Raw genomic sequence first — 25,604 nt, 5'->3', positions numbered from 1 at the left:
ATATATATAAATATAATCTAGTGTGTTTGTGTATTTATATTTGCGTACGTTTGTGGTATGTGTGTTTCATAGCAACAGCCCTGTATCCAGGAGAAATTGCATTTTTTCTTACTTTCAAGCATCACCATTAATATCACTGCATATCTTCACTGTTAAAGAAAATTTATTACATAAAACAGAAAATGCTGCATATCTGTGTAAATCAATGTGCTGTTAGAAAATGCTGCATTATTATCAAATACTGCCATCTGCTGTGTATATTAGTACTTGCAGTTTTGATACATTCAGTGAGTCTGACTGATAATCTTGCTGCTTTTGTTATGCTTCTGCACATAGAAAATTATGTTAGAAACACATGTAATGCATTATAATGGTCCTTTTTACTTACAATAGTTAAATGCTAAATTTTGAACAATGAAATCCAGATTTCCCAAACAGATCAGGCAATACACATGGACCAGGGGTTTGTAAACGTTTGGTGCATACTGCATTTTTGATGTGACCTTAGGCCATGTTAACCATGCGGTCTTGCAACTTTACCAGCCTAGAAGAAGCCAGTGCAGAGGCAACCTTGCCTTATAAGTATATGTTGTCCAGTGCATATTGGACATAACATAACATCACCACATTCCCTGCTATTTAAGGAGCAGGAAAAATAACACCTAGACACAACAAATATCTAACTTTGACAACAGATACAGAAAATGCATGAAAATAAAAACATGTTACCGTAACATTGCAAAGAAAAAGACAATAAGAAATGACTAAATAATGCATTGTAGCTGCAAAAAAATCAGGTGCATATGATTTATTTTTGTGTTGGTGGCAGATCATTGTACTGCTCAGTTACGGACACAACTGAAATTATTTCCTTGGATTATTTCTCTAAAATGAGACCTGCTATATTTGGATTATACATATTTATATTTAATAAAATATGTTGTAAATTGATTCAGCTGGCCTAAGTGGGTGCCTTAAAAGTTTGTTCTTGTATATACTTTTTATAGTTGTCTAGGTTGAAATGTGAAACCCTCTACTTCCTTCCTACCCCTCATTTAGGTCAAATATATTTGGATTAGAAAACACTAAATAATGAATCTTTAAATTTGCTTTGATTTATCTGACTTTAAGAAAAGGATGTATTCTAACTTATTTGAGATGGTGTTATTCCACGCATCTTCATACTGCAGAGATTGCTGACAAGATAACCACAAAAGAATAGAAAGTTCAGTGATTCGTATTGCTGGTTACATGTCATGTTCCCTGGATCTAATGCTGTGTAACAAGGTGCATGCCATAACTGACAGAAAATATACATCAGATAACAAGCAGCAGGTATAATATAAAAATAAATAAATAAAAATGATTTTATAATTTTCTTAGGGTCAGCTTGTTGACCTATAGCACTGATAGACAGTGGAGACATATTTCCACACCTCTAAAATCTCTTTAAAAATGATTGCCTATTTCTGTGAAACCTTTCTTGCTTCATAAGAGTTATATCTGAGCCTATCTTAAAGTTAATTGCAAAAAAAAGACATTTTGTCAAAAGTTTCTGCTATCTAAAAACATTCCCCTTCTTTTTACAAAATGTTAAATGTTGAATGATTCTCCGTACCTCCTAGGTTTGATGTTTTCTAGAATGTTTTTCCACCCTGTCAAAAGATTGTTTTTTTCTAAGGTTTTTTTTTTTTCGGTGCAGGCATCTCTGCTAGGTCTTTGAGTTTAGTAGTCCTTTATGGTTGGATGCCACATTGGTTTTCTGTGGTGTTGTTGGATCCTTGCAAAGGATCTTTTTTCATTATGCAATTTTCTAGCTATTTTTTCATTGTTGGTCATCAATGCAAAATCCAAAATGATGAAAAACAAAATGACCCCAATGCCTTTACCAAAACACATATTTCCCCTATATGTGAATAAAAAATGGTTAAATACTGACTTTTTTGTTTTTTTTAATGGCTAATTATGTTATTAAAAAAAGTTTTGATGCCTTTTGGAAACTGAATTGGGAGAATTTTACCTATGATATTTGCCAACAAATATTTACTGCATTAAAGTCCAAGGAGGAAAGAGTAGGGAATGGCTGTGAAATCATGGGACATGCAGAACAAATTTTAAGATGTTTGCTCTACTCTAATTATTATTGTTGTCTTACATTCTACTTTAGGCCTTAACAAATCTTTGTTGTCAATGTTGTCAGCTACCTGATATGGAGTTTTTTTATGTTTAAAAATATTAGTGGTTCCAAAGCTGGCTCAATTTTTAAACCTTTAATCCCACCCACCATGCTTACCCCTACCCAACTCCAGCTTCCAAAATAGAGACCATACTTGTGCTGCTGTTCTCATTGGTCCTGTCTTTACAGTGTTTCTTCATAACCCTCGTTTTGCCTGTTTTAAATCCTGTTTCCCATATTCTTGCTGAATTTAGCTCATTGGGCTTTTTATTTACAGTCTGCCTAGACACTGCTATGTTCCCAAGCCTGCTTACCCCTAACCTCTGATGTGTTGGGTTTCCTGATCTGACTGCTTATTTGACCTGATGTAGCTAGTACTCATTCTGCACTGACATTTGCTATTTTCCTGACTACATCTATAACCTGTGCTCTGGCTTTGATGCAAAGTTCTGGTTGTCTCTGACAACTGACAAGCTTAGGCAACTCGTCTTTACAATTTTAACTCACTGATCGGATCTGATTTGATATGACTTCAGCTTGACTGACTACTCCACATCTCCTAGCTTGAGCTTGCTATAAAATGGACTCCCTGTTGAGGCCAGATAATCTGGTGCTTAATCAAAGGTCTTCTTGTCATAAAGTGAACCTGTATTCAAAAAGTTAAGTGTTGTTCTTTTATAGGGAATATCTATTAGGGTTAATTGTAGCAAATTACTACCCTGATGTACCTTTTGCCTTGAGCTGCAGTTGCAATTGCATTAGAGGTTACAGTAATAACATGGAGGTTAACAAGATGAACCAGTGAGAGATGAGGGGGACCAAGGAGATTGACACTTTTGAAAGTGTTGGTTTCCCAGCAAACTTCAGAGGATTTCTTGTGAACAGAGCGGTGTTTGGCAGTGTGAGGGCAAGGAGAGGTAACTATGTACTTTCGTATTTTACAGGTATGTCTTGCCCGGAGAAGTTTAGTATAATAACAGGGTTTTTTTTTATTTTTTATTAGTGTATAATTTTACACTGTGTATGTACAATATGTCAGCCATATGTGTCCATTACATTTGCAGGCTTCACTTTCTACTCTTTTTATTACTACATAACTACTGCACCCAACTGCTTTTCTCTCTTATAGCATATGTTTGGGTCAAGTCTAGCCAGGCTGAAAAACTTTTATAAAATTAACTAATTTGTAACAGTCATTAGGCAAGGGTTGCTCACTATGTTCCCCAACAGATGGTTACTAGAAGTAGTATTTACAAATATGTATGTGAAATAATGTATAAATTAATCATGGAATAGCAAGCAAGTATGTACAACTCTTGTGAAAAATTGCCTTTAGGTGAATGTTACAATACTAACAGTTTATAAATATAACTTTGTATAATGATAGCTTTTACTTAAAGAACTACTATGTTTTATAAGAAGTCTGTAATTATGAATAAGGTACTTTACTAGCAAGAAATACTTATTTTCCAATAGCCCCTTAAAAGAATATTCATTTTGTTAAATGTTAACAAAAAGTAATATTTCTCAAGCTGTGTCAAGACTTGGGACTTTATAGGAATAAAGGAATGATGTTACGAACGTATTCTATTTGCAAAGCAAAATGTTTCTTAGGCTAAGCATTTTATTGTTGGTATAGATAACAGAAGTGCTCACCTAAAATTAAAATATTAAGTGCTCTTTCTGTTTGTTTTTGTTTTTTCTAGCCCCATGTGAAGCAAATTCATTTTTTTGTCATAGTAATATGTGCATTAATAATACATTGGTCTGCAATGGAATTCAGAACTGTGTGTACCCTTGGGATGAAAACCACTGCAAAGGTAATAAACAGAAGCTAAATTGATTGCACAAATCAATTTACACAGTATATACTATATATGATTATTAATCACTCCCTTGTTTGAATTGAGATATGTAACCCTTTGTGATTGTGAGATATACTTTGGACATTCAGACATGTGCTTTAATTTCTAACATAATTGTAAATGTATCTTGTTAATGTACTCAGATTTATTACATGCAAATATTGTAACCCTGTAAAATATAGATGTAAAGAAGACTGAAACACTATAGTAACTTCTGCCATTAAGTTATGCTGGGTCAAACAGTTTCCAGCATATTTTACTATACATATTCTTTTGTTATTGTGTTACTTAGTAGAGTGTCTACATTATTATGTACTTTTATTATACCCCCTCTCTCTTGACTGGGATCTGAGTTACAGGACAGCTTTATACCTGATGATTATGAGCAATCACCATATATGCATGCACCAAAAAACACAAATAATAGTGTAGCGCTGAAAACAATTACAAAGTATAAAATCACTCCTCTGCTAATACTGTGACATCTGCTTTAAATAACACACAGTCTCATGAAGTGTTCTTTATTATCAGTGTTTGTGTATCCAATCCACGGAAGTAAACTTCTGATTATCCACACCACCACTCAGTGAAAAGGACACCACTGGAGCAAAAGGCTGAAGAAACACCACAAAGTGATCATGCTCACTTCTTATACTCTATATGACCCTCACTAAAATACATTACTGTGATCTCACTAGCATTCCCTTCTTAATAGGGATTGAAATGTTTTTTTCACCATAGGAGATGTTTGATCTCCTGGCATACACCTGGATCCTCAACATGAGGGGAATACCTTGCCAGGAGTGCGCCCCTAGCAAAACACCTTGTCCCAATGTTAATAAGGACAGGGACCTCTTCCCCACAACTCTAGCCCAGTGGTTGTAGGAATTTGCAGGCGGAGGGGCTTATTGTAATCTAATAGCCCCATTTAAGAATAAAGGGGTCCCAGTATGCTGCACCCCCAATCTGAAGGAGTGAGGGTTTGATAGTTTCATTACTCATTCACGGAAAACAAATGGCAGTGTAAATAACAACACACACCTTTTGCCAAGTCCTTTATTCAAAGACCCAAAAAGTCCAACATTGCACATCCATCATCAATCAAGTCATCCAGAGATGCAGAGCCTCATCAATCAAGGTGAATGACACCCTGCCAGCTGTCTAAAAAAATCCCACCAACCAAGTGATATGTTCGCACTCCATGGGAGACCAGTGTCAAATGACAGCTCAAGGCCCCGCATCATAATGTAAACAAAAGGGCAGGGTGTGGGCAGTGATGTCATTGACCAAAAATGTATAGGTACATTTTTTTGGGGGTCCAACATTAACATCTATAGCTAAAGGACCTGGTATGAATTTTGGGGGGACCCCGTGCCTTTTTTCCCCATTCTAGACCTGAAAGGCCTGGTATTAACTTTGCGTGACCCTTTTCTTCTTTGGATGGTGGGGGTCCCCCCATAAAATGTATAGCCGGTTCTCATCTAGAATCAGGGTCTGCAATAGATGAAGGAAATCCCCACTTTGTTTACAAACAGAATGAAGTGACCAGGAGCTGTCATTTGCCAGCAATTTAAAAATGTATTTCTTAGTAAATTTCAGTTCTGCTGTAGCATATTTTATGAATTGCACAAACATGCCACTTCACAGGCAGGTTCGGTGCATCCCCAAAGCAGGTTATTAAAAAAAAAACCACACACTATAAATACCTAAATATTTTACAGTAAAGGCTAAGCTTTATCTTGGAGATTCTGTAGATGTCTGATATTAGGGTTGTCATTTTGTTGTAGTGAAGAACATTAGCCCTTTTGCTTGCTAAGGTTGCAAGCTTACATAAGGAAGAGCAGCATTTGATAGGCAGCAGTTAAGGTGTCCTAACCTCTTGTATTATGTGCTTTTAGTTATTCATAAAATAACTGTCAGAATTCAGACATTTTTTCACCCCACCAGTGAGGGTAATTATTGAGAGATTAGGCCTAAAACTATTTAATCTGCTGTCTTTATCCCCAGGAAATCTTAAATCATCTATGTCATCCAAAATCTATATGTGTCTGATATTTTGAGAATAGAATTTATCATTAACTTCATGTATCTGGGCATATCTGGGCATTGTATTTATTGATCTACTTTATTTTACAAATCTAATTATACTTCCCCTGCATATGAACAAACAAATAAAATAGCTATCAACTTGAGCCTTTAACAATTACATTTTACTGTTTGATACAAAAATCATACATCTACTCTAATTTTGTAATTGTTATTTCTTATTAGTTCCATAAATTTAGGCGGTATGCCTATAACCCTAACTTTTTAACTTTTTGCTTTGGATATAGTAGGGAAGGGTTAGCCACTTTTAGTTTTCTTTCTATATTGTAGGCCTCATAATTTCTATTTGTCCTGGTGACCTTTCTCACTAGCAGAGAAATACACTCACAGCCCACTTTATTAGGTACACCTGTTCAATTGCTTGGTAACACAAATTGCTAATCAGCAAATCACATGGCAGCAACTCAATGCATTTAGGCATTTAGACAAGTTGAAGACAACTTGCTGAAGTTCAAACCGAGCATCAGAATGGGTAAGAAAGGGGATTTGAGTGACTTTGAACGTGGCATGGTTGTAGGTGCCAGACGGGCTGGTCAGAGTATTTCAAAAACTGCTGATATACTGGGATTTTCATACACAACCTTCTCTAGGGTTTACAGACAATGGTCCAAAAAAGAGAAAATATCCAGTGAGCGTCAGTTGTGTGGAAGAAAATGCCTTTTTGATGTCAGAGGTCAGAAGAGAATGTGCAGACTGGTTCGAGATGATAGAAAACCAACAGTAACTCAAATAACCACCCGTTACAACTAAGGTATGCAGAATACCATCTCTGAAGGCACAGCATGTCAAACCTTGAATCAGATGGGCTACGGCAGCAGAAGACCACACCGGGTGCCACTCCTGTCGGCTAAGAACAGGAAAAAGAGGCTACAATTCGCACAGGCTCACCAAAATTGGACAATACTTTAGAAGATTGGAAAAACATTGCCTGGTCTGATGAGTCCTGATTTCAGCTGCGACATTCAGATGGTAGGATCAGAATTTGGCATAAACAACATGAAAGCATGGATCCATCCTGCCTTGTATCAATGGTTCAGGCTGGTGGTGGTGATGGTGTAATGGTGTGAGGGAAATTTTCTTGGCACACTTTGGGCCCCTTAGTACAAATTGAGCATCGTTTAAATGCCACGGCCTACCTGTGTATTGTTGCTGACCATGTCCATCCCTTTATGACCACAGTGTACCCCTCTTCTGATGGCTACTTCCAGCAGGATAATGCACCACGTCACAAAGCTCACATCATCTCAAACTGGTTTCTTGAACATGACAATGAGTTCACTGTACTCTAGTGGTCTCCATAGTCACCAGATCTCAATCCAATAGAGCACCTTTGGGATGTGGTAGAACGGGAGATTCGCATCATGGATGTGCAGCCGACAAATCTGCAGCAACTGCGTGATGCTATCATGTCAATATGGACCAAAATCTCTGAGGAATGTTCCCAACACCTTGTTGAATCTATGCCATGAAGAATTAAGGCAGGCTGAAGGCAAAAGGGGGTCCAATCCAGTACTAGCAAGGTGTAGCTAATAAAGTGGCCGGGGAGTGTAGATTGGAAAACCAAAATTTAGAGGTTGTCATGAGAACAAGAGGTAAAAGAAACCTGTCAAAGGAAACACCTGTTCCAGTGTCACCTGCCTAAAAAGGGATTTCCCTTTCAGAGAGATTTCCTCTTCTTACTCTGAGACAAGAAGTGAACAATTCCTGATAGGGATACAGATGGCATAATAGTATTTATGCTTTTTAGATTACGTAATGTCTGTGGCTACCTATACATTACCATTGCTAATCACTTGAGGAAGATCTTTGCATATGCAATCTTTTGTACAAAAGTTATTTTATTTTATTTTTTATGGTCCGGGTGGTGGCGTGCGGTGTCATCTGTGTGGTCTCTGCCCGGGCTGCTGCCAGGGGAGCTCACCGTCAATTGTTCCACGAGGCGCTCTTGCGATTGGGAGCGAAACATCTCTGGGAGATTGCGGCTGAGTTGCGTGCCCGATTCTCGGGGTGCTTTGGTCGCCTGAGTGTTCTTCCCACTTCGCTTCATGGTGCAGGTGAAGGAACGTTCTGCTACAGGCTAAAATAGCGCTGATAAGGGAGCCCGGGTGTCGGAGGACAGGATTCAAGCGTCCATCTTGGTCCCGCTTCAGGCCACGCCCTGTTATTTTATTTATTTACATAATACACTTGTAATGGTGCCAGATTATATTAAAATGACGTGTCCAGGAAATGTGGGAAATGTGCGTAAAATTAGTATATTGATGTGCGAAATGATCATATATCCAAGAGAAAACCGCTAAACAAATGACAGCTCTGCAGACTGATTTTCTGCATGTTCTGAAAAAATATTTTTAATGAATGATCTTTTACAAATGATAGTTTGATTTCAAGTTGCCCTATTCATTACCCACTATTAAATGTCTGTGCATCTTCTAATACTGAATGAGTCTTGACAGGCTGAGTGCATACATTTAACTTGTAATTTCATCCAACAATAGGAGTCAATGTAATGCAAGGATTGAAGAAACCATGATCCCCTTTTTAACTGGCTTTTCCACACAGCAGCATTGTAGTATACCAACGCAGTTTGAACAGAGAAATTCATTTAGATAAACAACTTGCATTTGATCTGACCTTAGAGCTGCTTACTGCTGCCTTCTGTATGATTTAGTGAACTGCAATGCCTTATGTAAGCTGTCACTTTTCTTGTGTGTATTAATGTTACAATGAACCCTTTTAAGACTAACAGGATTTAGTTAACAATGTGTCAAACATCCATCTCTATCCATTATACTCCTATTAATTGCCAGTAGTTTTATAGTTTAAAAACACAAAGCTGATAATTTAGTGTATGTTGAAAGCTTACCTAAAGCAGAGCTCCATGCAAGAATGTTCTTAACATTTGCAGTGGGGCTCGGAGCTGGCTTGCTCTTAAAACCTGTCACTAGAGCCTCTCTTCCCCTCTGCTGCAGTGGTTGAAGGATCCTTGATTCATCACATTCTATACACAGTGTATAGGATGCGAGGAAGCCAAGGGACATACCATCACTGCAGTGGATGAGGAGAAAGGCTTCAGGGACTGGTATAGCAGCCAGCCAGCTGTTCAGTTCAGGTAAATATAACTTTTTTTGTTAGCACCTATAAAAAATTAGCGTTCTGCTTTAAAATGCATTTAAAAGAAAATGTTTTATTTGTTTTGGAGAGTGCTTTGAGATGTTGTTTTGGGGAGCAGAAGAGTTAAAACCTCTGTCAAGTTTGTATTGCTGCCTCTTTTTGTCCTGGTAAATACTGGCACTGGGACTTAAAATCATGGTAAATCCAAAATTTTTAGTTTCCTCTAATAGGAAATCTTTCAGTGGGGACAGTCTGCTCTGGGGACACAAAAAAATGACTTGGGTTTTAACTATTCCCTAATCTAGCCAAAATGAAAACAAAAACATGTTGGCTTTAGATATGCTTTAAATACTTGCTGCCTATAGCCATTCATTTACTAACAAAATAAAAACTAATTGTTTTTACTGTGCAGAAAAACGAAAATCAAGCCTTTTGGATCAGCTTACCAATACTAGCGGGACAGTTATTGGAGTCTCCTCTTGCATTGTCATCATCCTCATTATAATATCTGTCATTGTACAGATCAAGCAACCTCGTAAGAAGTACATCGAAAGGAAAGCAGAGTTTGACCAAACAGTATTCCAGGAGGTGTTTGAACCTCCTCATTATGAGTTATGCACTCTTCGAGGTACAGGAGCTGCAGCAGACATTGCTGATGTCACAGAAGATTTTGAGAACTACCATAAATTACGGAGATCATCTTCAAAATGCGTTCATGACCATCACTGTGGATCATTGTCTAGCGCTAAGGGCAGCCGTAGTAACCTTAGCACAAGGGAGCCTACCATACTAACAGACACTCCAAACCCACCCGCTAATCCCAGTTTACAACCTATGAACAGGAGAAACATCCTTGTAATGAAGCATAGCTATTCACAGGATGTAGCAGATCCATGTGACATCGATGACATTGAGGAAGTTCCCACCACAAGCCACAGGCTGTCAAGACATGACAAATCTGTCCAGCGGTCAGTATCAATAAATTTTTGATGAAGACTTTTATCTAAGGACTTGTTGTTATCTCCAAAAATGTACTTACTATCTTTTACGTTTCATCATTTTTCTTTACATCACTTCAAAAATTTGTTTCTTACATTTTTTGCTCCTTTTATTCGGAAGAAAAACAGCTACCTAAAAACAATAAGAATTTGCAATAAGCACACATCCATTATCACAGGAACAAATAAGCTAAAAATCTTATTTTGAGCTGCACATTCCTTACAGTGCTCAACCAGTGCCTAAAGTGACTGCAATGGATTTGCAAGGGCCCAGATAACAAGACAGAGAAGTCACCGTCATTTCAATGCATCTTTTTCAAAGATTTATTGTGAAAAATGCCATGTCACCCTGGTCAGATAGTCATAATTTCGGGGCCTCACAAGGTCCCGTCCTTAGGGTGACTCCATGACACCAAGTTGCCCTGAGGAAGGCAGGAGGGGACCCTGTAAAGCCTCAAAACATTGGATAAGTGGCCAATGTAACATAAAGTTCTTAACAATAAATTATTGAAATAGACATGAAACAGAGTGCTGGTGATGTATTCATCTTGTTTACAGGAAAGAATAAGTCTTCTTTTCTAAACATTTTTTATAGTAATACTGAAAAAATGGAGCTGAAAAAATGGAGCAGTTCATAAATAAGAGAACATATGTATTTACATATAGAGTATATATATATACACACACACACTTTTTAAAGCCTCTGTCAGAGTATGGTAATGGAGAATAGCACATTTTAGCATTCAGATTGCACTTTTAGTATCTCAATGCTTGTCATATACCTACATGCATGCAAAGCCACACTAGCATATGCTATATGAAACTTTACAATTTTCCCTGCATACAAACAGTGTTTATGAATTATAACTACATACGGGCACGTGGTTCTGTTTTATAATACTATATGAATTCTAGCAGGACTTTTTGGTGCATATTATTTTTTTTAAATATGCAATGTTCAATGAATGCCTATTAAAGACATTATACGTATTTCCACATTATCAGGGTAAAACCTTTCCATAAATCACTGGATGTTATAGCACTCTTTTGTATGTTTTCTGTGTTTGTAGTGCATGCATATTTGTGCTTCTGTGTTTGTTTACATGCACTACATCCTTTCTTTGCACATTAAAACCACTTATCTCTTAAAAACTCTTCTCTTCTTTACGTGTGTTGCATGCCAGTGAGTTTTCGTGCTGTGTAATTCACTAATTAAAACCATCTCTGAATGTAATCTGTTTTATGCAAACATATTGAGTGAAATAGCCATAACATTCCAGGTTCTGCCTCATTGGATCTCTAAACAAACATGAAACTGAATACAACACAACTAGGGTATGAGAAGCAAACTGAAGGTAAGTCTAAACTATGTGGCATGCTTTAATTTATTGCATTTTAACTGTAACTAACAACATTAAAGAATTACTAACACCTATGCATGCAAAATAATTATGCAGTTTAATGTATATTATTAATTACATTTTATTTGATGTATGATTATTTATGGAGAATTAGAAATGCAGCTTATTAGTTTGTGTGTTTACTTCTGACAGGGTATGTGCATCTAAAAAGTATTACTTAAAACCGGGTTAAGTCACCCATCAGCTGGTTCACAAATCAAAGACTTCAGAAAGAGTTTCCCTTTTTCCAAGATCCTAATCCTTTGCCTGGCCTCAGCCCAAACATAACAGATCTCATTTTTATATAAAGCAATCTGGTATCATAACCCAAAATGGGCTGCAGTTTTCAAACATTCCTTTTAATAATCCTACTGGAGTGGATAATATGTTTGTTATAGTTGCTTATCAAATAGCATGTCCCAGCTGTGGTGCAAAGGGGGAAGCCAGGAGATGCACTAGCTTTTTTGAGATTTGTGAACATGCTGATCAAAGTGAACATGTCAGCTATTTAAAATATTTTCATGTTCAATGTCTCCATAACACAGAAATCCTCCTATTACTTCTCTTAAACAGACAAAAATAATCTTCCTCTGTGGGCCTCTTTGAAGCTAATCTTACTTTTCACTGAAGACCTCCTTGACTTCAGGGCTAAAACTCTACCATATTTAAAATTAGATTGTCCCTATTATTCACTGAGCCAGTATCAATGGAATTTGAGTGGCTGTTGACAGAGGTCATGACATGAACAAAGTCAGTAGCCTACTGTATTCTCTTACTTAAAAGGGACAACAAGGTTCTCGTGATATCCTCACAGATTACCAAAAATCATGCATCAAATCTGGGTATTTTTAGTCTGCACAAAATGCAGTTTTTATGTGGCATTTACTTTTTACAACTCGGATCTCCTGTTTACTATAAACCCTTTTGAATGGGGATTTTGTTTTTCTTTTGGTATTATCATCCATTATTATCATTACCTTTGCTTTTAATTAAGTCCATTTCACAGTGTTATGTATTGCATTTGTATGTTTCCTTGTGAGATTTACAATTTCAGTTACCTTTCTGCAGATGCACAAACACATTTGGGCCACTTGCTACAGAATTCAGTTGACTTTTTTATTGTGGGAAGAATACTCAAAGGAACCACCACGAAGACAGGATAACTCTGCCATGGTTGCAATTAAATCTAGAATGTAGCAAAGTTGTTGAGCAATGTTAATTGATAGATATAAGTAAATGTATTTGCCAGGTTTAGGTTTTAGCCCAAGTTGATGCGATTCACCCAAGCCAGGGATTTTTGGATTTATCTCTCATTTCAGTGTGTGCCAAAAGTCTCTCATGTTCTCATTAGGTTAACAAGCAGTGATCTCAGGCCTACTTACTTGCAGTTCTTCCAGTCTAGCTCTCTCCACAGGCTAGGTGTGAGGATTAATGTCAATAGACACAACCCCTATTTGAAAACAATGTGGGAGGAAATGTTTAGCTATATCTGGCCGGACACAGAGCTGAACTCATTTGGTAAATTACTCAAATATATCATAAATGTTTCTCAGAAACTTCACTAGTGTCATTAAAGAGATTAAGAGTCTAGGATCAGTGATACATAATAATATTTTTACCTCAATTCTATTCTATTTACCTAATTCTAAGACAGTAGATAAATAGCAGCAATCACATGTAACAATAATTCCACAAAAGCCCTGAAGAATTTGGAAAACTATTGCATATTCCACAAAACTCTTGCGTGAAATAATGTATTTCCACTCTGTTTCACATATACATAAACAAAGAAAGCCAAGAGACAATGCAACCATCATAATTAGCCATTTAGCCTACATTACTTTCCAGACTTTTTTTTTTTTTTTACAAACGTACTAAGCATTGTTTCCTCTAATGAGCAACCTTAGTACATTTTCAGTGTATTGTCACATTGTTGATCAGAGGCTTGGCCACTACAAGTCACAGACAGTGCTTGTTATTTTTACTCATCAGCACTGTCAGTATATCAGATGTTCGTCTACAACGTTTCATGATTTTTATCTCTTTTTAAGTCCATATTCATTCACTGATAGGACTAGTTTTAGCTATCATATGTCTTGCTATCTCTTTTCCTGACATTTTTCAGTGGTTCAGTATGCTACGGTATATCTCTGCTAGCAATTAAATTAAAAAGGCAGCGTTATATTACAACCCCAATTCCAAAAAAGTTGGGACGCTGCATAGAATGGTTGCTGCCATCAATTTCAAAATTACCTAATTTTTTTCTAAAATGGTACATTTTCTCAGTTTAAACATTTGATATGTTTTCTATTTTCTAGTGGGAATAAAATATGATTTTTTGAGGTTTGCAAATCATTGCTTTCTGTTTTTATGAAGATTCTGTTAAGCGTCCCAACCTTTATGGAAACGGGGTTGTACATTCTGTTAGTGACAAAGGGTCAAATTAGGAATAGGAATGAAATGTGGAGTAACAGGGATAGGGTTGAGCTAGCCATACACAGTGCATTTTTTCTCCTTCAACTTCCTGGGCTGAATTTAAAAAAATGCTCAATTCCCTTTATCCAGGCAAAATAGTGTGGATGGGCAAATCCCTAGCCGGGATTTTGTATTCTGCACTGCTGTCAGAATACCCAACAGTGAGTGCAATTGATTGGCTGCAATCACTGTTCAGCTGAGAATTTACAGACTAGATCCTCAGACAAAGTTGACTCCCATACCTTTTTAAACATATGCGAATTGAGCAGATGACAAAAACAAAATTAAAATAATCACTGTGACTGTCCCCTCCTCTCTCTGCCGGCGTCCATCACCAAGATGGCCGCCGGCAGGTATCAGAATACTGCCCCGCGTGGTGACGTCACGCGCATGCGCAGTGACGTCTCGGCGGGGTGACACTCGGTTACCGCTCCGGGTGTCACCCAGCCTCGGGACACCCCTACTTAATGCATGTTATTATTTTTCTTACATCTAGAATAAACATTTGAAATGTATTGTCTCATCTATTTCTCCGTATTAAAATTAATCTCCAAATTAAAACAAAGCATTATACGCTTAATGTATGGAACTCTGACTTAATGTGCATCCAACACCAATAGAACGGTGAGTGTTTAGAGCCTGGAAGTTTATTTTTGCTATCTGTGTCCCTGTTAAAGAGATTCACCCTGTCTATTTGTCCTAGTGACCCTTATAACTAGGTCTGAAAGTGAGAGAAAATCCAAAATAATGAGTTCTCACCAGAACCTGAATATAAAAAACATATTTCAATAGGGATTCTTTTTATGGTAACACTTGCAATGTATACACGACAGAAATTGCAAATACATTTGTCAAATGGGACACAAATGGCAAAAAGCACATGAGGGTTTTAACCATTGCCTACTCTACCCAAAATGGTACAAAAAAGTTCAGACTTTAGACATTTCTTTTTAATCAGAAACTGTTTCTGTTATTTTCATTTATTTGACTCTCAGAAAGATTTATTTTCTTGTGCTCTTCTTTATTTCGTTGACTTTGAAAAAAGAAACCCCTCTAGTTCTCTGAATATAAAACACTGACCTCTTCTTGTTCTCTGACTCGTGTCATAAATTATGCTTTATTGTTGTGGGGGTGTGGCTTGGCATTCAGGGAAGATGGCCACACTTTGAAAGTTCCACTCCCAGTCGTTGGAACACCTGGAAGGCTCTCCACTGTCTGACCACGAGGCCACAGAATTGGAAGGACCTGATTTCCCTGCACTCGATCCTACATTAGTAGGCTTCCCCAGCATGTGGATATACAATTCATTGTGGTGGAAACCAAGACTGCTCTATCCACAGTGGTATTGGACCTGAACTCAGACATAAAGGATATTGCCACCCGCCTGTCGATAATAGAACAGGCCGGGGCCGGCAGAGATGACATGATTCAGTCAGCTAGGCATGTGGTTGCTGCACACAACCGTTTGATTACACTAAAGCGGCAGATGACGAATCTTGATAATTGTGGCTGCAGCCGAATTGGTAGAGCAGGATGGCCCGCAGTTGGCCTTGCAGGCGATTTTTAATGATCTCTTAGAAAGACCGCCCATCAAGCTGGTAAGGGCACATAGAGCCCTGGAGCCACAGACCCACAGAGGGATGTAGTCTGTTGCTTTGTTAGCTATCTGCTGAAAGAAGAAATTCTACGGAAAGCCAGAAAGCAGGCATCCATGACTTACATTGACTCGGAGATGCAGATCTTTCAGGATCTATTGACCAGTACATTTCAAAACCACAGGGCACTGAGACCTCTTCTGGTTGAACTACAATGCCTAAATATTCCCTACCGCTGGAGATTTATGTTCGGCCTCTCAGCATCCAGATCAGGATGCACTGCTCTTCTCAGAACACTTGATGAGCTTCGGTCCTTTTGGGATCTTCTCAGTTAATCACTACCCTCTCTGCTGGATTAGTATGCATCCTTCCAGATACTGGTAGGCTGGTCAGATATGCTGTATACTGCCTTGGATCAAGATCTGGCCCCCTCCAGTCCTTCTAGGTGTATTACCTCTGGCAGAGAGAGGGATTCCACTCAGGCTATGACCTCCACTCCATGTCGTTTTTTGGGGCAACAAGCAATTGATGGGGATCAGCAAGATGAGAACTTGAAAACTGTAGGCCTGCTATTCCTGCTGTTCTGATGGTTCAAATGAGTACTTTTTTCATCTTTTATAGTTTTTGCTCATACGTATCTCATGTTGAAAGAACTTCATTGTTATCATCAAGTTATCTTTTTGAATCTGCCCTTATGCCTGCTCTACCTAGGATAGACTTACCCTAGCACCACAGTCTCAACTTCATAGACACACCTGTTATGATTACTATTTTCTCACCCTCAGTAATGCTGGCTCCATAGGCTCCTGTAGACTCCCTCCACTCACCTGGATCCGATGGGTTGCACTACAATGGAAGCAATTCTTATGCTTTTTCCTTGTGCTTTCTCCTTTGATCTTTGTTCTAACCCTTGAACCCTTTCACACCACATTCATGAGAATACTCTATAAACATGGATAATGGGTAGGCCATTCAAAGTATTCAGGCAGCATTTGCAGATGACCTCCTGCTCATTGCTTCCTATCCACAAAGGTCCCTCCCTACTCTGATAATGGTCTTGGAGCACTTTCAGGCTTTGTCCAATTTTAAAACAAGATTCACCAAATCCTTTGCACCTAAGATCTCTGCAGATGCAGTTGAGGAATGCCTGTGGCCTTTACATTCTCTTGAAAATCATCTGCTATTGCTTATTTTGGCAACTAATATATCAAACTTGTACCAGTTGAACTTCCTGAAACTACTTCAAACCATTAAATCTGATCTTGCACAATGGTATAAAGCGATTTTTTCGTGGTTTGGTAGGGCCGTTATTTTAAGCTATTTTTTCTTCTGCCTAAGAGCTTTTTCAGTTCTGTACACTCCCTCTTCTGTACTTTCATGTGGGCCAACAAAACCCCTAGAAAAGCTCTACACACCCCGAGTGCCTTACGAAGTAGAGGTGGAATAGAGCTTCTCGACTTGGAAAAATAGTACTCCGAATGCCACCCTAATATACTTTTTGATTGGCATTGAACAGGCCACATCCTTAATTTCTCTCTCCATTGATCTCCTCGTAGTTGCCTTTACATTCATTTTCTTTATACCCATTGATAGGGCTGATCTTATGCATATGTAAATTGGTAGTGCAAACCAACTTCAGACCTCCTTACCAAGCTCTCTCACACCAATCTGAAACAACCCAGACTTTTCTCCAGGTCTCATGCCTTCTTTTCTCGGTAAATGGCAACCCTAGGAAACCATTACAACTCAACACTTTTTCCTTTAAAGATAGGTAGGCCCTTTTAGAGGTGACTCCCATGGACGTTAGAGAGTTTGCTCCTTATTTGCAACTCTGACACTTCCTTGATAACACATTCTCACAAATTGCTTATAGTAGGAATCTCACTACCATGTAAGCCCTCTGTAGCTCTAAGCCCCCTTGCTGACATCTGATCTCTGCTTTATATCAGCTAATGTTGACTCCGACTGACCGAGGGCCAGACTGTTTTAAACTCAAATGTGAGAATGATTTAGAGTTGCAATTCTAAGGCCAGGAATGGGAAAACATAAATGTACGTACCTCCAAAGGCTCTATTAACATCCACACACAGTAAAACAATTTTAAGATATGCACCCGATGGTATGGCGTCCCACAGACACCCCATACTCTTTTCCAGCGTGTGATGACTTATGCTGACGATGTCAACAGGAAGTATGGACATTCATCCATGTCTGGTGATCACACCCACTGATACAATTTTTTGGGAAATTAATAGAGGATCACCTACCAGCAATAGCTTGAGATTCCTATCTCTCAAACCTGCACTTTCCTTACTGTACCACAATGATGCTCCTCCTCACGGATATAGGAACATTTTACTGTTTCATGGCCTAAACATGGCAAAACTAGTCATTCCAGTTTTGTGGACATCAACTTCTCCACCTCCAACTTCTCCACCTTTTGCTTAAAGACTAGTTCTCTAAGATCGCTCAAATTGCTGAAATAGAAGACCTTATCCACATAGCTCATTATAGGCTGTCTCAATATACTTTCACATTTGCTTGCTGGCTGCATTTTTTTAACCACTATTGTATATACTTGAATAATGAGAGTATCCACCCACTGATTGGATAGTAATGACCTTTTCTATGGGTACCTATAACCTGGTTCCCTATCTCCATTATTTGAAGACGGTGCTTGGATTTCTTTTAGACCATACTTGACTAGATTCTCACCCTTTTCCCCTCATACTCCTTTGTTTTGCCTCTCGTGCTGTTTGTGATTTTCTTTAGCTCTCTTCTTTTTATCATTAGTGTCTCTTATGATTATAAATTAAGAATTCTAGCTTATACCTGCACAGGGATTTTTGTCTCAATGTGATCAATAAACTTTTATTATGGAGAAAATTATGCTTTACTGTTTTATGGCTTATCACTATGAGTCTGATTCACTAAAGGAGTTATAATCTTTGCACAATAAATTGTGTGCATATTCACTTCGATTATCCAGTCTTGTAAAAAACAAATTCCTGTTTACTTATTTCATCAGCACATGACTGGATCATTGAAATTAATATTTCACAGTTTTTTTGTGTGAAGATTCACAGCTACTTTAGTAAATCCCCTATACCTTATGTTGTGTGGCTATTTGTATTAAGAAAAGTTCAAATATTGTATTATATTAAGAGGACTAAGATGGAGACTCTGGGCTTGATTTACTAAAAGCAAATAGGCTGTTCACTTTGCAAGGACATTTTCCCTTAGCGAATGAGGTGAAGCTTTAGTGACTTTTGTCATCCAATCAAATACCATGTAAAAAATACTGTTTTTTTGTTGTTGTTTTTTTCTATGCATGTGATTGGGAATTATGTGCAAAGTGAGTTTTCACCACATTCACTAAGCTTAGGGAAAATTCTCTTACATAGTGAAAATTCCATTGCAAAGTTAATAACTTACATGCTTTTAGTAAATAATCCCTCTGTGTCCTCAGGCATGCCATTAGAAATCTTAGGAGCTCTGCATACCAAAAAAATGAAGCCAAACACTCAATATATACAGCGCACATATGACAGACCATAATACTGGATCCCATTTTAATATTATATAAAATAAATCAGATTTTCGTATCTTCACAGTGAACCATCCCTATGGCTGCAAGAAAAAGCTAGATTAAAGCATGACAGATAGCACATATGCAATTTCCACCCTTGCTTTTTTCAGAAACACAATAGGGTTTACAGTGTTTAATTAAATTAGGCTACAGTGAAGGTGATACATTTTATTTTGGCAACATCATAATACACTAATAGCTTACATGTAAAACCTCCGATATGGAGTTCATACCACATCTTCATTTTCTAATGACTGTGGTTTAATAACTATTTATTTTCTGTTATCTAGCTGTCCTCAGTTTTCAGTTAACCAATATACTGTATACCATAAATTAAATTAATGGTAGGTATTGTGTAATAGATGACCATTTTCATTGCTACCAATTGTATAACAGGAATCCATAACTGATGTGGGTTATATAACAGATGTGAAGATTCTTCTGGCTAATATAGAACAAACTTGCAAACTGTAGGGGCTCAGGTGTTCCATACGCCAAATGTTTGTTCTCTAGCCTGTAACAATCTATAATTGTTAGAATGACTAGCCTTCAGAGCTTGATGCTGGTATGCTGGATCTCCAAATATGGTATCTAGTGTTAAGCACATATCCAGTTTTGGCCCTGTTGAACTATGTAAATTACACATTCTATTAGTCAAGCATATGTTCAATAAGTAGCTCTCTTTGCTGCCTGTACACTAACTGGAGAATCTTTGGTAGCTACTCGTTTACAGCTTCTATCACTGATCACTTGGGGGTCTATTCACGAAGCTGCCGAAGGATCTGGCCGTAGCTTCGGCCGATCCTTCGGCTAGCTTCGGCCCCAGGACCCCTTCGGTTCAGTAGAACCGAAGGGGTGCTGTACGGGCTATTCACAATAGCCCGTACAGCTCCCGATCATGGCCGAGCGGCTCGGCCGAGCCAAACGCATATGCATCGGCTCAGCTGAGCCATGCTGAAAGCCGAAGCTGGCCGAGCGCAGCATTGTACCCGCCCTCTGCTGCAGTTCCCCATCAGGTCCATCAGCAGAGGGTGGGAACAATGCTAGTTTACTATTGGCTATTGCAAATTGAAATAGCCAATAGTAATGTCCCAATACTTTTCAATGGGAAAATTTCTTTTTTTTTCTATTCTGACATCGCGTGTCAGAATAAAGAAAAAAAGACACATCAGTGCTTCTCTCCTGGGTGGCGGGGAGCGGGAGGCTCCCAGAGCGCCCGGGAGAGTTTTTTAAAATTTTACAGCAGCAGAGCCGCCGGACAATAGGAAACTATTGGGCAGAGCTAGCTGTCACTGCTAGCTCCTCCCAATCGTTTGCTATTTTCTTTTTTTACTTTTTTTACTCTTTTTCTGTTCTGCTCTGTACCTCTGAAGGACCGAGCAGAACAGCCAAGCCGAATGCCGCTCACTGCTGTTCAGGATCTTTAAGAATACCCCGAACAGCAGGGAGTAGCCTGCCGGATGTTGGATCGGCTGAGTCGAACTCCTTCTGCACTTCGGGTCGGCCGAACATGCTGAGTATGTTCGGCCGACCCGAAGCCACATGAAGCAAGCCCATGTATGGCTGATTTCAGCCGATGTACGGCTGAAATTAGCCGTACCAGCCTGAAGTGAAAAGCCGAACAGTGTTCGGCTCACTTCACTTCAGATCGGTCATTCACTCGGCTGCCCTCGGCAGCTTCGTGAATAGACCCCTTGGTTGTTTCAGACTAGAAAATGTGCAGGTTCCTGATAACTGTAAGGTTGATGTAAGTATCAGTTTATGGACTCAGTGCTTCAGTGGAGACCTTGCTTTTAATGCTAGAAAATAGTGCATTCAATTAGATTATGGAGACAATAATCAGTATGACTAGACAAATTGGCAATTTGTTACCACACACAAGGAGAATCCTGGTTTGATTGGGCTGAGATGCTTGTTCCTACTTATAACAATAGTTGAAAGACAGTACTTCTTTTTCTGAGCCATCTGTGCATCAGACATAAATTTGACCTAAACCCAGCAAGATGTTACCCTTAGATGCTATTCTTATATGCAACCATAAGTAACAATAAAGTAACACATAAATGGACATAATAAATTCTGCATTCCATCATTTTTAGGATGGCATGCGTGATATCATTTTTGAATGTTTTTGCATTATTTTATTACTTCCACTAATCAGCTATTAATATGTTATTTTTCATAATAATAGAAAAAAATATACACAATCAATAAAAATATGAAGAGAAAACCAAATATATTTGATTCATACGGTTGTTAGTATTGTGTCATAAAAAGACAATTTTTTTTAATGACATTAAATTATGTTTTTGCATGCCTTACAGTGAAGGTAAAACCGTGATAATTGTAATTGTATGTGTCTTTCATATACAATTTAAGATTGTCTTCAGGGTTTTTAAATGCTGTAATAGTTTTCATATTTTTTAATTTGCTGTGTGCTTTATATAAAACTGTAATTGTAAAATAGTTGTATGGAACAGCAATTGGTATGTCTTAACATGACTATTTTTGTTTTTGCTTTTTAGGGGGAAGTGTTTTAATTATTTGTTTTGCTTTCAGAGAAGAATTTTTAGCTACTCTAGGAGACAAATGAGTATGCTCTTTAGAAAATTATCACATTCATCTTCAGAGAGTGGACTCTGGTTCTAAACTCATTCCACTGCCTTGTTACAAATTAGGACTTTCAGAAACTCCTTTCCTCAATATGAAGATTCTGCTACTCGATGACATTTGTTGTAATTTGGTTGCTGGCCACCAAGTGCTCCTTAGTTTTTAAATACATTTTGAAATTTACTGGATACTTGAAGAAGAATCTAGTTACTGATTGCAGATACCCCAGCATTATTTGGTATCTTTCTTTAATTGATATTTGATTTTATGTTTTATTAAACAAAACTGATGTGAAGCAAAATATGATTAATTTCTCTTAATAAACTTTATTAATTTGTATCTCATTTTCATCTTACTAATTAATTGAAATAAATAGTCATGTTTTTTAAAGCTAATTATTTGAATAAAATGAAAAGTACAAAATCCACCTACAATTGGAATAATAAAAAATTCATACAAATAAGAATATTTTCATATTTGTTTAAATGGCAATAAGATATATATCTTTTGTCTTCATTTGTGTTTATTTATTTTAGTCATTAATGACCTTTTTGTTTTGTTGTATTTTTGGCATCTGGTAAGTCTTTGAAACTGTATACAAGTTACTTGGGCAGTTATAATTTGTTGACATTATTTTCACCTAGGAAAGTTATTGTTTCAAAGCTATACAAAAAGCATGTATTATAATTTAATATTATTAATAATTTCACTCCTTTTTAATTGCTTGCAAATTGTACTTTTTGATATATTAGTACATCAAATAATGTATACAATTTCCTAGAAATAAACCATAATGTTTCTATTTACAAAATTAACAAATGTATTAAGCTTTAAAACAAGTTAAAGAATCATTTGGAATTCAAAAGACTCTTATGTACCTAATAATTTAATATCACCATTAAATAGATTAGGCTTGAAAGCCAGAAAGTAATATATATGAGTATTCCATTTTTAATTTCTTTTAAGTAATAGAAAATGTAAGCATATTTTTAAAGAATAACTTTTCCATGAATCTGTGTTAAGAACCTGAATGAAGTACAAAAATAATTTTGATTTGTATGTTATTTTTTTAGGTAAACTAATAAATATATTGTATCTCACAACATCTATTAAAATATACTTGCAAAATGTATTTATTGCTGCTCGTCTGGATACCTTGAATCCCTTAATACTAGAATAAATATTAAAATAGTGACATTGATTATTAATCTAATTCTTTATAAAAAGTCTAAAATATTTATTATGACCATACTGTATGTTTCCAAAGTAATTTTAACCTATAGCAGACATTTTGGGGAATTACTGTCCTACCTGCATCTACCCCCTCTCCATTACACCACTGATGGGGCTCACAGGGCCTTTTTATTCCCAGAGTGCACCGGCTCACAGTGATAACATCCTTATGCAGCAAGACCACTCATAACTTTTTTTGCATTTGGCCAGAGCTAATACAGTTATGCTGTATATTTCCATAAGAAGCCTATATTAATTTTTCTAGCATACAGGTTTTTTATAGCATAAATAAGACAGGCATCCCTGTAAGCATGTATTTAACTGGCAACTATGCAAAATATTATGGGCTTCATTCAAACTTTCTCATGTGAAATCATTAAATACTAAATCCACAATGATATTGCTGAGAAGCAGCAGTATACATGTATAGTTCATTAAAAAAGTCACTTATCAAGTATTTTTTAAATGTTTCACATTTTAAAAAGTCATGATATAACTAGTTTCTCATAAAAATATATTTTATAGAGTATTTACAATATTATTTCTATAAATGGATTCCAATGCAACATATAGTGTTTCCTCTAAATAATTTATTTTCATCTACATGTCACATTTCAACAATAGCATCAGTAAAAAAAAATGTTGATACACATTAGCTGTAAAAGAAAATTAATTTGTATTAAACAATGCATAAAATAAGAGTTTTGTTTTCATGTAAAACATTTTTTGGAGATTGATCCATTAAGATTAAAGTTAACAGGCTATTATACCATATACAATATAAACTTCAAGATAACTGATCAGTGAAATGCATTATTAAATATAAGCCTGAAATGTATAATCCACAGTTTACATTTTCCAATAAAGAAATATCCAAAGGACAAGAAGCCTCAGATGTACTTAGATTTTACATTTTCGTTATTGCCAAATCAGAAAAATATTGCTTGTTTAGTCTACATGTCTGTTTTTACCAATAGTGATATAATAGTTTTGAATGTTACTCCACATATTTGTCTTCTTAAACTTTTTGTTTTCATCTTGTAAATACCAAGAAACAACAGTTCTATGGCTTGACCTAACTTTATTTGAATTTCAAGAATAATATTTAATTTGATTTATTTTGTACTTTATTTTCTATTTATAATATATGTCTTTAATAAAAAAGGAGTGGGAAAATGGTTCCCTGTTTGGATAAGCTGATCCTTCTGTAGCAGCATCTTTCAGATCTGGTACCAGTGTTCAACTGTACTTTGTTGCCCACAGGTCTTATTGTTCGGCAGTGCAGGGGTGCAAATGGCAATACAGACCTAGAAATAGTGATTTCAAATGTAGCTAATTGACACTTAAAAGCAGGTGTAACAGCATGGATTGGAAAGGATGCCGAGGGCAACTACATTAATACATCCACAAAATGCACATTGAAAGAAACAGCAAAAGAAAGTTTCCCAAAAGGAGAGCACTCACAACCAAAAAACAATCCAAAATGCATTCTATTGCGACTGACTTCCATGGGGATAGCACACGCGTGTCCATTTTATTTGTTACAGTTGTAGAGCCCAGAAACAATAGTTTGTATTTTGCTTTAGAGAGGGCAATTACTCAAAATCTAATTCCTGGGACATGGGACAATGGTAATAAGTTTCACATTTTATTCCATTTTTTCTACACACCTGGCACCTCTTCCTTGGGTTTCTAAGGGTTAGCATAGAGGGGGTAGGGCACAAACAATGCCTTTCTGTGAGTCTCCTAACATCCTCTGACCCTGCAGGATGTCTGGGTTCTTGCTAAAGAATTACATTCCTTATACTTTTTTCCTTTTACTGAAGAAAACTGCTGGATTTTTATAGCACATAAATGAGTTGTGGAGGGCAACCTGGATTAGCTGTATTGCAAACTTTTTATTCCACTTCCTCATTTTCTCTTGACCAGGTAGGGCTGTAATATCTGCTTAACTGCACCCATGTACTTGTTGAATGCAGTTGTATGCTTTTGCCTCAGTGTAGCTGACCCGCATTCCAACACACCCACTGTACCCTCTGGGTGGATAGTTATGAGCATATATACTGTGCGTATTTCTGGCCAGTAAAATGATGACCAGCAGTTCCTATTGTTGATAAATGATTAATGTGCCCCACTGTAGATGCTGTCTTACCAGCTACTGTGGGGAATCTTTGCAGTTTTTCTTCATGGTCTTGCATTCTCTGATGTTTACAGCATGCAAAGACTGAAATAGTTGCACACTGGTTTAGTAAGTATGCATGTACAGGTGGTAGCCTTTGTGGAGGAGAGGGTGCATCAATAGCCAGACAAGTTTACTATGTATTCCTATATTTTTGTGCAGTCCTTTTCCCCATATATGTTGAAGTCAAATATGTACCTTGTTGTCCTTTTGCACAATTTGCTAATTTGTGCTCATCCCTCACAATCACCTTGAAAAAATCAA

At 37.1% G+C, this 25,604-nt stretch overlaps 1 protein-coding gene across 1 annotated transcript in view; it reads left to right on the top strand.

Moving 5' to 3' along the window:
• NETO1 (neuropilin and tolloid like 1) overlaps positions 1-22,301 on the top strand; it is a 109,594-nt gene extending 87,293 nt beyond the window's left edge. Inside the window, exons 8-11 of the mRNA XM_018566756.1 lie at positions 3,883-3,996; positions 9,674-10,229; positions 11,540-11,614; positions 21,844-22,301. Of these exons, the coding sequence (XP_018422258.1) occupies positions 3,883-3,996; positions 9,674-10,229; positions 11,540-11,600 (731 nt within the window). The 3' untranslated portion in view covers positions 11,601-11,614; positions 21,844-22,301. The remainder of the gene's footprint in view (positions 1-3,882; positions 3,997-9,673; positions 10,230-11,539; positions 11,615-21,843) is intronic.
• Positions 22,302-25,604: the final 3,303 nt, after the last annotated feature.

The sequence above is a fragment of the Nanorana parkeri genome, unplaced genomic scaffold (genome assembly GCF_000935625.1).
Source record: "Nanorana parkeri isolate BGI_ZX_2015 unplaced genomic scaffold, ASM93562v1 scaffold972, whole genome shotgun sequence".
In the NCBI taxonomy this organism is placed as follows: Eukaryota; Metazoa; Chordata; class Amphibia; order Anura; family Dicroglossidae; genus Nanorana; species Nanorana parkeri.
The sequence above is the reverse complement of the archived record's forward strand: the minus strand, read 5'-3'. Positions and strand labels throughout refer to the sequence as shown.